This window comes from Ipomoea nil, unplaced genomic scaffold (assembly GCF_001879475.1).
Source record: "Ipomoea nil cultivar Tokyo-kokei standard unplaced genomic scaffold, Asagao_1.1 scaffold0302, whole genome shotgun sequence".
NCBI classification, from domain to species: domain Eukaryota; kingdom Viridiplantae; phylum Streptophyta; class Magnoliopsida; order Solanales; family Convolvulaceae; genus Ipomoea; species Ipomoea nil.
Window position 1 is genome coordinate 3325948 of NW_017616730.1, and position 15040 is coordinate 3340987.

Genomic DNA, 15040 nt, shown 5'->3' on the forward strand with positions numbered 1-15040 from the left:
GTCTTTGCAGGTAGCAGGTCGGGTTCCTTGTGAAGAACCCGGTCGGGGTCCGACCGGGAGTTGCCCGAACGATGATGTCAACCACCGAGCGGTAGCCCTTTGGCGAGAGAGCTGATGGAGGACAACGTGGCGGCTCTCTACATCGACAGGCAGGGCACCCGGGAGGATGACACGTGGTGGCTACGTGGAGGACATGCCGAGCGGCTGGAATTCTGTCCCCGGCATAGCGGCTATAAATACCCACAGTAGCTACAGTGTAGGGGACTTTTGGACGATCGATAGGTTGTTGTTAGAGAATCCCGACCGCAGTCAGTCGGTACTCAGAGCAACCAAGTAGATTGTACTTAGGGCCTCTACCGTGATCAATAAAGACATTTACTTACTTTAATTGGTCTCGAGTTATTTCATATTGCTTACGTATAATTAGCAGTATCAAGGGGCGTTTCCAATTTTAGTCCACCTTAATTTTTTTTTGCCACTTTATAACCACTATTATTGAATGTTTTCCACTTTTAGTCCCACCGTTAGTATTTCCATCAAGAGACCGTGTAATCTAGGGGTATTTTGACCATTCTTCTCATCCAAGACTATGTTTGACTAAAGAAATGAGAACATTAAACCTAAAACCTAAGAAACCTCGCCGGCCCATGTTGGAACAAACGAAACGATGTAGCTTTGGCTTCTTATTCTCGTTGTTCGAAGAGCCATCTTCGAATATCGGGGGGAGGAGGACGAAGCGCCTGGATTAAAAGAGAAGAGACAAACATAAAAATACCAAAATACCCTTTGATTATATGACCTCTTGACGGAAATTTTAACGGTGGACTAAAAGTGAAACACATTCAATAACAGTGGTTGTAAAGTGACAAAAAAAATTAAAGTGGACTGAAATTGAAAACGCTCCTATAACAATAGGACCAAAAATGGAATTCACTCGTTAATTTTCTTCGTGGATTATGGTCTATCTTATGAACAATTCACCTTTCAAGTTGGATCCGGGTCCATAAAATAAGTTGCCCCGATTAACCATATTCCAACCGGAACACAGAATCTCTTCTTCTTCTTCTTCACGCTTCAGACTTCAGAGGCCCTTTGGCTCCAGGTCGCCGAGTGCAAATCTGCAGGAAACAAAATTTAAAATAGAAATAGAAAATAAATAAAATCGCGCACCTCTTTACTGTTCTTTCTTCGATCTGTAAGTTCTACTCTTTCTCATATTTATTATTGATGTTTACCTTCGAATGAAATTCGCGATATAATTCTCTGATTTACCTCAGTAACTACTCAGAAAAATTCATTTATTTCTCTGTATTCTGTCTAGGTTCTCAGTGCGAGCTCGATTATAGGGCTCTAGCTTTCTCCATTTGTTCGAATCCTGTCGTTCGTTTTAGAAATTTAGCATTTTCTGATCATTTTTTAATTTAGCATTAATAATTTATATAAAATTTGATCAGTTAATCGGGTTTTCCCAATATATTTATGGCATTGTTAAATTGAACGTTATTCTCTTCTCATCAAACAGTTGCAATCTTGTATAGCTTCTCTTGGTTTTGCATTGTTAAAGGTGTTCTAGATTGAAGCTTTAATTCAATGTTCATGAGTATAGGCTGTATAGTACATCTAGGTCAATGGATATGCACTTTCTTTAGTATTAGTTACAGTTATAATCTTATATGCTTTTAATTCAAGCTCAGTTACTTTAATCCTAATGGTGCAACCTCGATATCGAGCGTCTACTGGATTGTTTTCTGAACCTTTTATTCTTTTTATTGGATTTACATTGAATTCTTGAACCTATACTAGGTGGGACGTTGTATCTGTTAGGGAAGAATCATGTCGGCTTCGAAGGAGGATGATATCTCATCTCATTCTCAGGTTATTTGCATTTTTTCAACTAGCTCAGAAGTTATATGTTACTAACCCTTGCTTGGTTATGGAATGGTTGCTGGTTATCTGTCAAAGATAAAAGATTGCTGCTGTTTAGGAGAATCTTTAAGATCGTTTTTAGTTATTTATGTATTTAAATATCTAATTTATTTTTCTTCCGTTTGGGGGTGGAGCCGTGGAGGTGTTGTAGGGTTTCCATGTTCGGAATTCTGTCCCTATTTTGACTTGATTAATTTCTTGAATGGCACAGTGTTTCACATGTCGTCTGTCCTTTTCCTTAAGAGATCTAGGTTTTTATTTATTAATATTATTTTACCATTTTAGAATTTGGAATTTTATGTCCCTAATATATTTAGAAGAAGGTGAGGAGTAGAGATTCAAACTCTATCTGTTATGTACTGAATTTCCTTGAAGGGAATATAGCGAGTAAAGTTTGTGCCTTTTGACTAAAAGACAGATGAATGAGATATAGGTGCCCGCACCCTGCCCCATTGGTATCAGATAGTGGTGTATAGAAAGAGAGAGGAGGGAGAACTGTAGGAAGGATATAAGTTCATATGAGCTTGTCAATGGTAGGGACAAAATATCTATATCTATATTGAAATCTGTGTATTTGGTGGCATGTGCAGCTGCCATCTCATGTTTTCAATGAACTTCTTGATTCCATTATCGTTGATGTTGCATCTGAATGTCACCGAATAGCAAGACTGGGACTCGACCGCAATCTGGACGAAGTCGAGGAAGAGCTGCATTTGTCAACGCAGGCTCGGGCCAGGGTTGCTGATCCTAGCAATAGTGGTGAAGCAAGTAGTAAATATGTCGTAGATATATTCGGACAAACCCATCCTCCAGTGGCTGATGAAGTATTTGACTGTATGAACTGTGGCCGATCTGTTATGGCTGGACGGTTTGCTCCCCATTTGGAGAAATGCATGGGGAAGGTAAACACAACCCTAAGATGACTGAGTTATTTTAACTTTCCTGTAACTAAAGGATCGATTCTTACAGGGTAGGAAGGCTCGTCAAAAGACAACAAGAAGCACCACTGCTGCACAGAATCGAGTATCGCGAGGAAGCCCTGTTGCTGCCTACTCCCCCTACTCAAATTCCACCGGCATGAGCCGATTGTCAAATGGGAGTTCGGGTGTTGCAGGTGATGTGTACACAAATGGCACAACAGAAGAGCCTTGATCTGACCCCAAGTTGAGCAAGCTGACAGATCTAATCCAAAATCTGACGGGGAAACCATAGCTTAGATCCCAGTTGAACAGGCAAGTGAATGTCACCTGCAAATGATCTTGTACAGATTTTGAAACTTTGCAACCTAGTAACTGTTATAACTATTTTCCTGTATTACTTAACTTGAAAATTAGGACAATAACATGGTAATTTGTGTTCCAACAATATGCACCATAACCAAGGTTTTGAAAGCATTTGTCACAAGAACATAACATGTCTCTACTCTTTCCAACCATTGGTATTTTTGCCACCCATTAGTTCAAAGCTAAAAATATAGGAAAAACCAATATACACAAAACTCGCTTGGCACTTCATGTGGTGAGCTTCGGTTTTTTTTTTACTGCACCAATGAAACGAAGCATGTAGAGCCAACAGATTATTCCCAGGACACTGGAGTCTGAAGGGCTTGCTCAACAATGCAAAAACGAAAACATATATGTAATTTTCTAAAGTCACTAGATACTAACAACCTTTGTTTGGACATTCAGATGCATAGTGGCCTTGCCTTCCGCAAGAAAAGCACTTACCCTTGACAACCTTTCTGGATTTCATAACAAGCTTCTTACTAGACATTTCTGTCTCATCTTTAACTGCCATCAAATCTCTTATTTGACCAACTGCCAACAGCCTTGCTCTCACCGCTATAAGGTCCATTTCTTTTTTCTTGAGGTTCATGTCCCGTTTCAGTGCTATCAATGGGTCAACCCATGACTCTGGCATGCTATCCATCAAAATAAATGCTTGCAACTCATCAGGGATAGTTACCCCTGCTTTTTTCAGCTTCAGTGCTAACCTTTCCATCTTGAAATTATGGTTAACTATGGGTGCTACCCCTTTCAGGGGATAGTCACCCCTGCCCTCAGACATTTGATGGTCCATGTATTTTTTAAGCAGAAGCTTACGCCGAGCATTAGAGGAGAAATTAAAGAATGCCTTGATAGCATCCATCATGGACTTGGCAGAGGGGTAGCAATGGAAACTGAGGAAGAGATCATCATCTACTGACCCAAGCACAAGATGGCGGCAAACTAAGTCATCAGCTAACCATTTCTTACAATGCTCAACATCCTCCTCAGAGGGTTTTGGGTCCTCCAAGACATAACTGACTTTACTCATAAGCAACACGTGAGAAAGCCTTATCTCCCACACGTAGAAGTTAGACCCAGAAGAGTTAAGTCTCACTCTGTTTTTAACTATATGATAAGACATTCCAGTGCCACTTGATAAGCCTGGATCCTGTGAACGGAAATTTTCCTCTAGTCTTGAAGCTGCAATCAAGAAAGATGAAAATCCTCAAACAATTAAGCATATGTGAGAAATTTATCTTGATATGTTCGGATCGATACGAGTTCACAACACCTAATTACAATAGTAACTTCGGCTGGAAATATTGAGAATATTCCTAGGGTATAAAATTTAGAATAAATCACACACACAATAAGACAATTTTGAAGAAGAATTTTATGTATTGACAAAATGATATTACAGTATGAGTTACAAATATAACTCTCTATTTCTCTTTTAAGGATACTTTGCTATGCTAAGCTAATTAAGCTTTGCTATCTAATGGGATGAGATGTTTTATAATGAAGAGGGATTGCCTTTTATAGCAAACCCTAGATTTGTGTGTCTAGAGATTTACAATTCTTGTTGCAAACATTTAATGCAAACCTACTCCACATTTGACTTTATTCCTAACTCATTATAGCAAACATACTCTACATCTGACTTTATTCCTAACTCATTAAATGCAAACTCACTCCACATTTAACTATGATATACATGAAACACAACAATTAATTAGTAATGGCATCAAGAACTATTGTCTTTGAGTATTACACTCTATAATAATCAAAATGGGAAACAATGCCCTTACCATTAGAACTCATGTAAGGTATTTACTACCAGAATATGATGAATCTTCAAATCCGAATTACCTTTAGCTGCTGGCGAAGAGAGACCAACTCTAAAGCTTATTTTACCTTTAGGATTTATGATCCACCATAACCACATAGTATGCTTTTAATTATATCTCCTTTGCATAATTCATCAACAATATAAAGTACCATATGCGATCATTTAGTGGAGTAGTAATTTATGCGATTGAAAAATGTAAACACAGAAATGGATAAAGAGAATGAATAAGTCAATAATTGTTTACCTTCTGGGCAATCGCGTTTCCGATGACCTTTGTTTCCACAGATATTGCAAACGAGTTTGAATCCCCCCTAGTTATTAACATAGTTCTTAAACTTCCTAGCATCACTCGCAATCCTCAACCTCAAGGTCGTATTATGGAGACTCAATTCCTCCAACCCCAACTGCGCCCTCTCGACATCGTCGCACCAATCCTCCGGCACGCTGTTCAGCAGCAACACCGCCTGCATCTCGTCGGGAACGCTAATTCCGGCACACTCGAGCGCTGTCGCCATGGCCCGCATACGGAATATGTGCTTATTGATCGGCATGTGGGGCTCCATTTTGTGGTTGCGGTAACATCTGAAGAGATGCATTTTCCGGTTCACAGTTGCAGAGTTGAATCGGTTCTCGAGGGCGTCCATGATCTCCTTCGCGGTGGGGAGATATGAGTATGCGGTGCATAAATCTTCGTCGAGGCTCGGGAGGATGTGAGAACGCGCCGATTCGTCTCGCTCGAGCCATTGCGGGTCGGTGGAGTCGACGGGGGTAGTGAGAACGTCGTGGAGTCCATAGCCGGCGAGAACGAACAGGATTTTAGACTTCCATATGAGATAATAATAATTGTCGTGTTTGGAGGAGAGACTCCCGGTAGTCATCAATTCGGGGTAGATTTTGTCGGAGATCATTGTTACAGGGACGAGGGTTTTGAAGCTAACAAAGGAGGAAAATGGCGGAAGCTTTTCGTTTTTGACTTTTGGCGGTTATGATTTATGAAGTTGAAGGCCACTTTGTCAGGGTGGGAAGTGGGAACTGCCAAACTGGGAAGACTGGTCAGCAATTACGGCAAATTATGTTATGATTTTGGGTCCACCTGACAAGGTGAACCAGATTATATTTACAATTTTTTAATTTTATATTCATAACTTTTGAACTCTATATTCACAATTTTATCAAGATCTTGTGGTCTAATGGATTTAATGTTGGACTCTTATATAGAAGGTTATGAGTTCGAGAGTATTGACTCTTTGTGATTCAGTAGGTTGAGAAAGTAGTTATGAACAGATACTATATTGTAATAAAGTCAGTAGCATTCAAAAAAATATTTATAATTTTATAACTGAATATTCACAATTTTATATTTCAATATACCAAATTACAGAACTCAATATTCACAATTGCAGAACTCTATATTCATAATTTTTAAACTTTATATTCACAATTTTAAAATTGAATATTCACAATTTTAGATTTCAATATACAAAATTGCAGAACTCAATATTTACAATTACATAATTCTATATTCGCAATTAAATAACTCTATATTTACAATTACATAACTGAATATTCACTCGTTGACTTATTTTTAATTTTTTTTTTTACAAAAATTATTAGCTACAGAAACGGTACCACTAATAACATTGTTATTTTCACACACATAAACAGCGTCGTTTTAAGCATAAGTTCAACTTGTAATATGAACTCCATGAAATAACTATTGCAGCAATTACCTATGGGACTATATATTTATGATGGCCCAACAACGAATGTGGAATGGACCCATAATAATAATAATAATAATAATAATAATAATAATAATATTATTATTATTATTATTTGCATACAAAATTTGGTTACCTTATGACTCTACCACTATGAGACTTAGGCTGACCTTACCCCTGCAAGTGTACCCATTTGCAATCTTATTTGGCATGCCACATGAAATTATTTTTTATTTTTATTTTTTTTTGTTATATGATGTGTAATGCAAACTTGCATCTTTTGCAAGTTTGCAAAGTACAAAGAAGGCTGCCGAATGGCAGCCTTCTTTGTACTTTAGTATTGCAAGGCAGCCATGCTGCCTGTAAATATGTACTTTTCTTTACTTTTTTATTCTTTTTTATTTTTTTATTTATATATATATAATATAAAATAAAGGTGGGACCCATTTTTTAGAGTAAGAGAGATTTGTAGGGATGTAGTGTGAATAGGAGATGATTTGCAAATAAGATGATGTGGAAGTGGGACCCATTTTTGAGAGTGGGAGATGTTTGCAGGGATAAGGACAGCCTTAGGGTTGATGAGTGCAGTCATGTGTATATTTTTTAGTAGAGTTAATCAACGATTTGGTCTCTCAATTATTGTCAAATTGTGAATGTAGTTCTTTAATTCCTTAATCATCGATTTAGTCCCCGAAAATAATTCTTTTTAGTCATTTTAGTCCCTCTGTCCGTTTTCCGGCAACACTCCGGTTAGACCTCCGATTTACCAGGGTCAATTTTGTCAATTCATTTGTTTATTCACTTCCTACTTGCTTAACCCACACTTTGAGTTCGGCATCTTTCTCTTCCATGGAACCACACTCCGGCAACCACGCTCGCGCTGTGTCGATTGCATCTTCTCCAAATGCTTGGCCTACAAACCCAACACTCATCATTATCTGGCACTATTTCTCTTTACACTCATTCATTTCTCCCACATTTGCCAATGCCTTTGCTGCTTCTCCTTCCATCATATATAGTGTAGGGATGGAATCCATGAAGGCCGCCATGGACCGCCAGTGGCCACCGGAGATTCCGCTCGGGGAGGTGCACAAGAAGCTAATTAAAGGGCTGAGCGGCTGCGAAATGGCGCGGTTCAAGTTCAGAAAGGGCTGCATAACTTTCTACATCTACGCCGTGAAGAGAGCCGAAAACTTGGGATTCTCTCGCGCCGACGATCTGAGAACGGTTTTACAGTGGACTGTGGAGCTCAAAGATTTCTTGGATCACACGGCGATGTTGGCGGTGCCGAACCAGAGAAGCATCCACTGCGCCGCTCCGCCGCCGCCCGTCGCCATGGCTCACTAGCCATATCTTCTTCTTACTCAATATTTTCCTTCTCACTAGCCCGTCGGCATCTTTCTCTTCCATGGAACCACACTCCGGCAACCACGCTCGCGCTGTGTCGATTGCATCTTCTCCAAATGCTTGGCCTACAAACCCAACACTCATCATTCTCTGGCACCATTTCTCTTTACACTCATTCATTTCTCCCACATTTGTCAATGTCTTTACTGCTTCTCCTTCCATCCACAAGTACTCCACCCTCCTGGAGAATCCATTGGCGAAGTCCCCGCAATGGCTGCAGCTACAATCTGCATTGTTCTCGCTCAAAACCACGCCTTTTGGACCTAAACTCCTCAGCCCTATCAAGAACTCTGACCTGTCATCTGGGGAGTGGTGGCTCAGGTTGTGGAGCCTGAACTAGGCAGAAATGATCAAGATCTCATTTGGGGAGGAGTTTATGGTCTGGGAATTTAGGTTCTGAAGTGGGAAATTTTCAAGCTTGTTGATCTGCAGGTTGATGTTAATCCTCTTTGCATAACCAAGAAGGTATTTGACGAAGTCATAGCCTGGTGGAGAAACCAGAAATGGTGTACTTGTGAAGTGGTGATTGTCGATGACTGTGAGCCTGACAAGCGGCGGAGGCCCTCCCGGCCGGCGAGTTAGCTCCTCAAAAAGCGTCGGTGTGGGTTAAGCAAGTAGGAAGTGAATAAACAAATGAAATGACAAAATTGACCCTGGTAAATCGGAGGTCTAACCGGAGTGTTGCCGGAAAATGGATGGAGGGACTAAAATGACTAAAAAGAATTATTTTCGGGGACTAAATCGATGATTAAGGAATTAGAGGACTACATTCACAGTTTGACAATAATTGAGGGACCAAATCGTTGATTAACTCTTTTTTAGTACATCTTAATTCATTTGTTTAATCTTTAAATGCATAAATTCATCCATTCTTAATTAAAAGTCAAGATTCGATCTAAATAATTGTGTGGTCTTCACTTGGATATCTTAAACACTTCATTTTGATCTTCAAAGAAGAGGCATTTATTTCCCAGATCATATCTCTGAATAAACTTCAAAGTTTAGGATTTGTTTTGATCCCACGAGAATTAACAAAATGACAGTTTTGGTCCACATGTTTAATTCCTACCAATTTTCATCCACGACTATTATTTTAGTACCAATTTTCATCCACAACTATTGTTTTAATGCCAAAACTCATCACGCCGGTCACCCCTTCGTTTAAAACATGCCGAAATATGAAATTATTAAGGGTAGTTTCGTGATTTTCAAATTAGGATCCCTATTTGAGCATAAATAAAGGGATTTAAGCCATAAGATATGTCCTAATTCACAGTTTTCTTCCTCAAATTAAAGGTAGGATGAGGATGAAAACTGTGAATTGAGATCGATCTTATGGCTTAAATTCATTTATTTATGCTCAAATTGAAATCTTAAGTTGAAAATGACGAAAATGCCCTTAAAAGTTTTAGATTTCGGGATGTCTTAAATAGATGGGTGACCGATGTGATGAATTTTGGTACTAAAATAATAGTCATGGATTAAAATTGGTACTAAAACAATAGTTGTGGATGAAAATTGGTAGAAATTAAACATGTGGATCAAAACCGTCATTTTACTAATACTTGTGGGACCGAAATTGGTATTTGCTCTTTGTTTTTTCTGTGTGGTTTGCTGGTTATTACACATGAACGGAACACTTTTAAATAGTGGTTATAATTTTCTATTATTAAAAAAAAAAAAAGAATAAAATGTAAACGAACTCCTATTTATAACTTCATAACATGTCATAGTTTAATTATGACAACTTTTCTAAAAATCTAAGTGGGAAGCAAACCCATCCTCCAGTGGCTGATGAAGTATAACTGTATGAACTGTGGCCGATCTGTTATGGCTGGACGGTTTGCTCCAGTCCCCATCTGGAGAAAATGCATGGGGAAGGAAACACAACCAAGATGACAGATCTAATCCGAGCCAGAGGGAGTTAAAAAGGGAACCATAGCTTAGACCCCAATTGAACAGGCAAGTGAATGTCACCTGCAAATGATGAAACTTTGCAACCTAGTAACTGTTTTATACTACTCATAACTATTTTTCTGTATTACTTACCTTAAAATTAGGTCAATAACAAGCCAATTCGTGTTCCAACAATATGCACCATAACCAAGATTTTGAAAGAATGTGTCACGAGAACATAACATGTCTCTACTCTTTCCAACCATTGGTATTTTTGCCACCTCTAAGTTCAAAGCTAAAATATAGGAAAAACCAATATACACGAAACTCTGCTTGGCACTTCAGGTGGTGAGCTTCCGTTTTTTACCTGCACCAATGAAACAAAGCATGTAGACCCAACGCATTATTCCTAGGACACTGGAGTCTGATCAAAGGGCTTGCTCAACAATACAAAAATGAAAACATATACGGAGTATGTAATTTTCTAAAGTCACTAGATACTAACTACCTTTGTTTGGACACTCGGATGCATAGTGGCCTTGCCTCCTGCAAGAATAACACTTGCCCTCGAAAACTTTCCTGGATTTCTTACTGGACATTTCTATCTCATCTTGAACTGCCATCAAATCCCTTGCTCGACCAACTTCCCACAACCTTGCTCTCACTGCTTTAAGGTCCATTTCTTTTTCCTTCAGGTTCATGTCCCGTCTCAGTGCTATCAATGAGTCAAACCATGACGCTGGCATGCTATCCATCAAAGTAAACGCTTGCAATTCATCAGGGATAGTTACCCCCACACTTTTCAGCTTCAGTGCTAACCTTTGCATCTTGCTATTGTGGTTAAGTATGGTTGTGCCCTCAGACATTTGATGGTCCATGTATTTTTTAAGCAGAAGCTTGCGCTGAGCATTAGAGGTGAAACTAAAGAATGCCTTGATATCATCCATCATAGACTTGGCAGAGGGGTAGCCATGGAAACTGAGGAAGAGATCATCATCTACTGCACCAAGAATAAGATGGCGGCAAAGTAAGTCATCAGCTAGCCATTTCTTACAACGGTCAACATCCTCCTCAGGGGGTTTTGGGTCCTCAAGGACATAACTGACTTCACTGAAACGGAACAGATCAGAAAGCATAATCTCCCATGAGTAGAAGTCAGAACCAGAGGAGTTAAGTCTCTCTCTGGTTTTAAGTTGAGGATAAACAATTCCAATGACATTTGGGGGGGAGTCTAGATACTGTGAAGGGAAACTTTCCTCTAGTCTTAAAGCTGCAATCAAGAAAGATGAAAATCTTGAAAAGAACTCCTCAAACAATTAAGAATATATGAGAAATTTATCATGATATACATGCAACACAACCATGGCATTAATTAGGGTGTGTTTGGTTCGCACATGGGAATCAAATACTTGGTAATGTTAATGGGTTTTGGTGAAAGTATTTTGCATGTTTGGTAGTAGGGTGGAATTGAAATAATTACCTGATGTTGGTTTATGTATGACCCTATAATTGGAATAAAGGTTTTAAATATACAAAAACCAAAAATCAAGGCAATTGATCCTAATATAATGACATACAAAGCACCAATATGAACAAAACAAAAATCTAAAAGCACTAATCCGAACATAAAAATTAGATTACCAATAAGATAGAATGATACCCGTTTTTAATTAGAGAATGGGGTTTTCAATTGAAGGGGTAATCAAATCTCATAGTTGTGTTTTAAAAAGTTGTCAACCAAACACTAACTACGATTTTGATTCCCATTCTTGGTGTGTGAACCCATGAACCAAACACACCCTTAGTAATGGCATCAAGAACTATTGTCTTTGAGTATCACACTATAATAATCAAAATGGGAAACAATGCTCTTTACCCCTTACACTCATGTAGGTAGGTTTTCCAGATATGTTAAGTAATGATGCAGACAAGAAAGAGATAAAGAACAGAGTTATCACTTATCACCCATGGAGTGCTGCAAGCCCTTAAATAAAGAAAGAATAGAGATATGGTCAGCTTAGTCCACAGTTAACACCAAGTTCAAAACTACTGGGAATTGATGGACACAGCAAAGAGAGATTATACCATTAGCATTACCAGAATATGATGAATCTTCTAATCCTAATTACCTTTAGCTGCTGGCAAAGAGAGACTTAACTCGAAAGCTTATTTTACCATTACGATTTATGATCCACCACAACCACGTAGTATGGTTTTAATCAAAAGTTCGTAAGACTATAGACTTTGTAACCACAAAATTATAAGTTAAACTATGGCAGGATTAAGGTGTTTGACCTGGTTAGCTATGAACAAACTAGCTGATTTATAAATTAGGGTTACAAGACAGAATTTACAATAGCTTCCTTGTCACCCCAAAAATAATCTCCTGTGCATAATTCATTAACAATATAAAATGTAAACAGAGAAATGGATAAAGAGAATGAATAAGTCAATAATTCTTTACCTTCTGGGCAATCGCGTTTCCGATGACCTTTGTTTCCACAGAAATTGCAAACGAGTTTGAATCCCCCCTTGTTATTAACATAGTTCTTCAACTTCCTAGCATCACTCGCAATCCTCAACCTCAAGGTCGCATTATGGAGACTCAATTCCTCCTCCAAACACCCATGCGGCCCCAACTGCACCCTCTCGACATCCTCGCACCAATCCTCCGGCACGCTGTTCAGCAGCAACACCGCCTGCATCTCGTCGGGAACGCTAATTCCGGCACACTCCAGCACTTTCGCCATGGCCCGCATACGAAATATGTGCTTATTGATCGGCATGTGGGGCTCCATTTTGTGGTTGCGGTAACATCTGAAGAGATTCATTTTCCTGCTCACAGTAACAAAATTGAAGTGGCTTTCGAGGGCGTCCATGATCGCCTTCACGGTGGGGAGATATGAGTATGTGGCACGTAAATCTTCGTCGAGGCTCGGGAGGATGTGGAAGTAACGCGCCCACTTGTCTCGATTGAGCCATTGCGGGTCGGTGGAGTCGACGGGGGTTGTGAGAACGTCGTCGAGTCCATAGTCGGCGAGAACGAAGAGGATTTTAGACTTCCATATGAGATAATAATTGTCGTGTTTGGAGGAGAGACTTCCGGTGGTCTTCAATTCGGGGTAGATTTTGTCGGAGATCATTGTTACATGGAGGGTTTTGAGTTTTGAAGCTAACGAAGGAGAAAAATGGCGGACGCTTTTCGTTTTTCCTTTTGGCGGTTATGATTTATGAAGCTGAAGGTCACTCTGTCAGGGTGGGGAACTGCCGAACTGGGAGGGGCAAATTATATCGTGCCCCGCGGTGCATAATCAATTATGCATCACGCATCAAAACGACGTCATTTTGTTAAATGAAAATAAACATCATTCATTTTTCACCGTTTCGTACCAACTCTGTTATTCAGTTTCATTTTGTATACACTGCAATTTCGGTTCAACATAACTATGCTTTCATTTTGATATAATTACAGTTTCATTCGATATTTATAGACTCAAATATGTGAAAATTTATTTAATTTTATTTTATATACACTATAGTTTCATTAAAACACAATTACATAATCATTTTGATATAAAATTACAGCTTCATTGTACAATATACACTCAAATATGTGAAATGTTATTCAGTTTTATTTTATATATACTGCAGTTTCATTTCACTACAATTACAGTATCATTTTGATATAACTGCAGTGTCAGTTTAAATATATTGTAGTGTCAGTTGGTGTTTAATACACCAAACAAGCGGAATCCGTTAACGGTAACGACGAACCGTTTCTTTACTTAAAGAAACGGCACTGTTTTTTACTGTGGTACATGTGCACCACGGTCTATGATATAACAACTGACTGGGAGGACTGGTCAGCAATTGCCTATGGGCCTATATATTTGTGATGGCCCAATAATGAATATGGATTGGACCCATCACCCGATCCATCTCTATCAACTCCGCAAATTATGCTGTGCAACCGAATGCACCTTGCAAGGTGCATACGGTTGCAAAACGGCGCCGTTTTGGTTAAAAAAATGCGCGTCCCACTTAAAGAAGAAATCAGGTTCGATTCCCGGCAATAGCATTTTTATATATCAAGAAATTCATAACTATATAACCACAATTTCATAACTATATATCCACAATTTTATAACTATATATCCACAGTGAATGAATGAAGTAAAAATCCACAATGAATGAATGAATGAAGTAAAAATCCACAATGAATGAATGAATGAAGTAAAAATCCACAATGAATGAACTAAATATCCACAATATATGATTGAACTAAATATCCACAATGAATGAACTAAATATCCATAAATTCATAACTATAGAACCACAATTTCATAACTATATATCCACAATTTCATAACTATATATCCACAGTGAATGAATGAACTAAATATCCACAATATATGATTGAACTAAATATCCACAATGAATGAACTAAATATCCATAAATTCATAACTATATAACCACAATTTCATAACTATATATCCACAATTTCATAACTATATATCCACAATAATGCTATTGCTGAGAGTCGAACCTGATTTTTTTTTTTTAAGTGGGACGCGCGTTTTTAATCAAAACGACGTCGTTTTGAACCGTATGCACCATGCGCATGGTACATTCGGTTGCACAGCATAACTATTGTATCAACTCACATTCGCATAATAATAAATGGAGATAGTTGCCCCCCTCACCCACTCCTGCACCACGACGCGCGCAGCACTGTGCATTGTGCAATCATTTTAGGAAGCACAGTAGAGGATTGACGTGATTATGTGCATTTATTTATACAATTATGTGTGTTTATTTATACAATTATGTGAAACGACATCGTTTTGTATCAGGACGCACAATGCAATGCGCGTCCTGGTGCACGATGTAAATAATATACTATTATACATAAAAGTTACTAAAGTTGAGATAATTCATTTGGTAGTTAGTGATTTTCTTCTATAAAAGGTCT

The 15040-nt window shown here is 38.6% G+C and overlaps 2 protein-coding genes across 8 annotated transcripts; one reads left to right on the top strand and one right to left on the bottom strand.

Moving 5' to 3' along the window:
- The first annotated feature begins 1027 nt into the window (after positions 1–1027).
- On the top strand, positions 1028–10259 carry LOC109163280 (SAGA-associated factor 11 homolog). 3 transcript variants are annotated; one of them, XM_019312047.1, is made up of 5 exons: positions 1028–1195; positions 1804–1875; positions 2517–2828; positions 2896–3098; positions 10067–10096. In XM_019312047.1, the coding sequence occupies exons 2-4, from the start codon at positions 1834–1836 to the stop codon at positions 3076–3078; spliced, it is 537 nt and encodes a 178-aa protein (XP_019167592.1). In that variant the 5' UTR covers positions 1028–1195; positions 1804–1833; the 3' UTR covers positions 3079–3098; positions 10067–10096. The 3 variants fall into 3 exon arrangements, with proteins under 3 accessions (XP_019167592.1, XP_019167584.1, XP_019167581.1); XM_019312039.1 differs by having other exon boundaries at positions 1029–1195; positions 2896–3119; positions 10086–10259; XM_019312036.1 differs by lacking the exon at positions 10067–10096 and having other exon boundaries at positions 1029–1195; positions 2896–3330.
- Positions 3277–13280, bottom strand: LOC109163259. 5 transcript variants are annotated; one of them, XM_019312013.1, is made up of 4 exons: positions 12532–13280; positions 10653–11337; positions 3596–3685; positions 3277–3463 (listed from the first exon to the last, which is right to left on the bottom strand). In XM_019312013.1, exons 1-4 carry the CDS (start codon positions 13208–13210, stop codon positions 3346–3348), a joined length of 1572 nt encoding a protein of 523 aa, XP_019167558.1. In that variant the 5' UTR covers positions 13211–13280; the 3' UTR covers positions 3277–3345. The 5 variants fall into 5 exon arrangements, with proteins under 5 accessions (XP_019167558.1, XP_019167561.1, XP_019167576.1 ...); XM_019312031.1 differs by having other exon boundaries at positions 3399–3435; positions 3553–3685; XM_019312016.1 differs by lacking the exon at positions 3596–3685 and having other exon boundaries at positions 10575–11337.
- Positions 13281–15040: the final 1760 nt, after the last annotated feature.

Excerpts from the sequence above, each read along its gene's own strand:
- LOC109163280 (XM_019312047.1), top strand. The coding sequence starts at position 1,834 with ATGTCGGCTTCGAAGGAGGATGATATCTCATCTCATTCTCAG. Across the intron at positions 1,876-2,516 it reads ATATCTCATCTCATTCTCAG|CTGCCATCTCATGTTTTCAA; the intron begins GTTATTTGCATT and ends TGGCATGTGCAG. Across the intron at positions 2,829-2,895 it reads TGGAGAAATGCATGGGGAAG|GGTAGGAAGGCTCGTCAAAA; the intron begins GTAAACACAACC and ends CGATTCTTACAG.
- LOC109163259 (XM_019312013.1), bottom strand. The coding sequence starts at position 13,210 with ATGATCTCCGACAAAATCTACCCCGAATTGAAGACCACCGGAAGTCTC. Across the intron at positions 11,338-12,531 it reads GAAACGCGATTGCCCAGAAG|CTTTAAGACTAGAGGAAAGT; the intron begins GTAAAGAATTAT and ends TCTTGATTGCAG. Across the intron at positions 3,686-10,652 it reads ATAGAAATGTCCAGTAAGAA|GCTTGTTATGAAATCCAGAA; the intron begins ATCCAGGAAAGT and ends GTCTAGTAAGAA.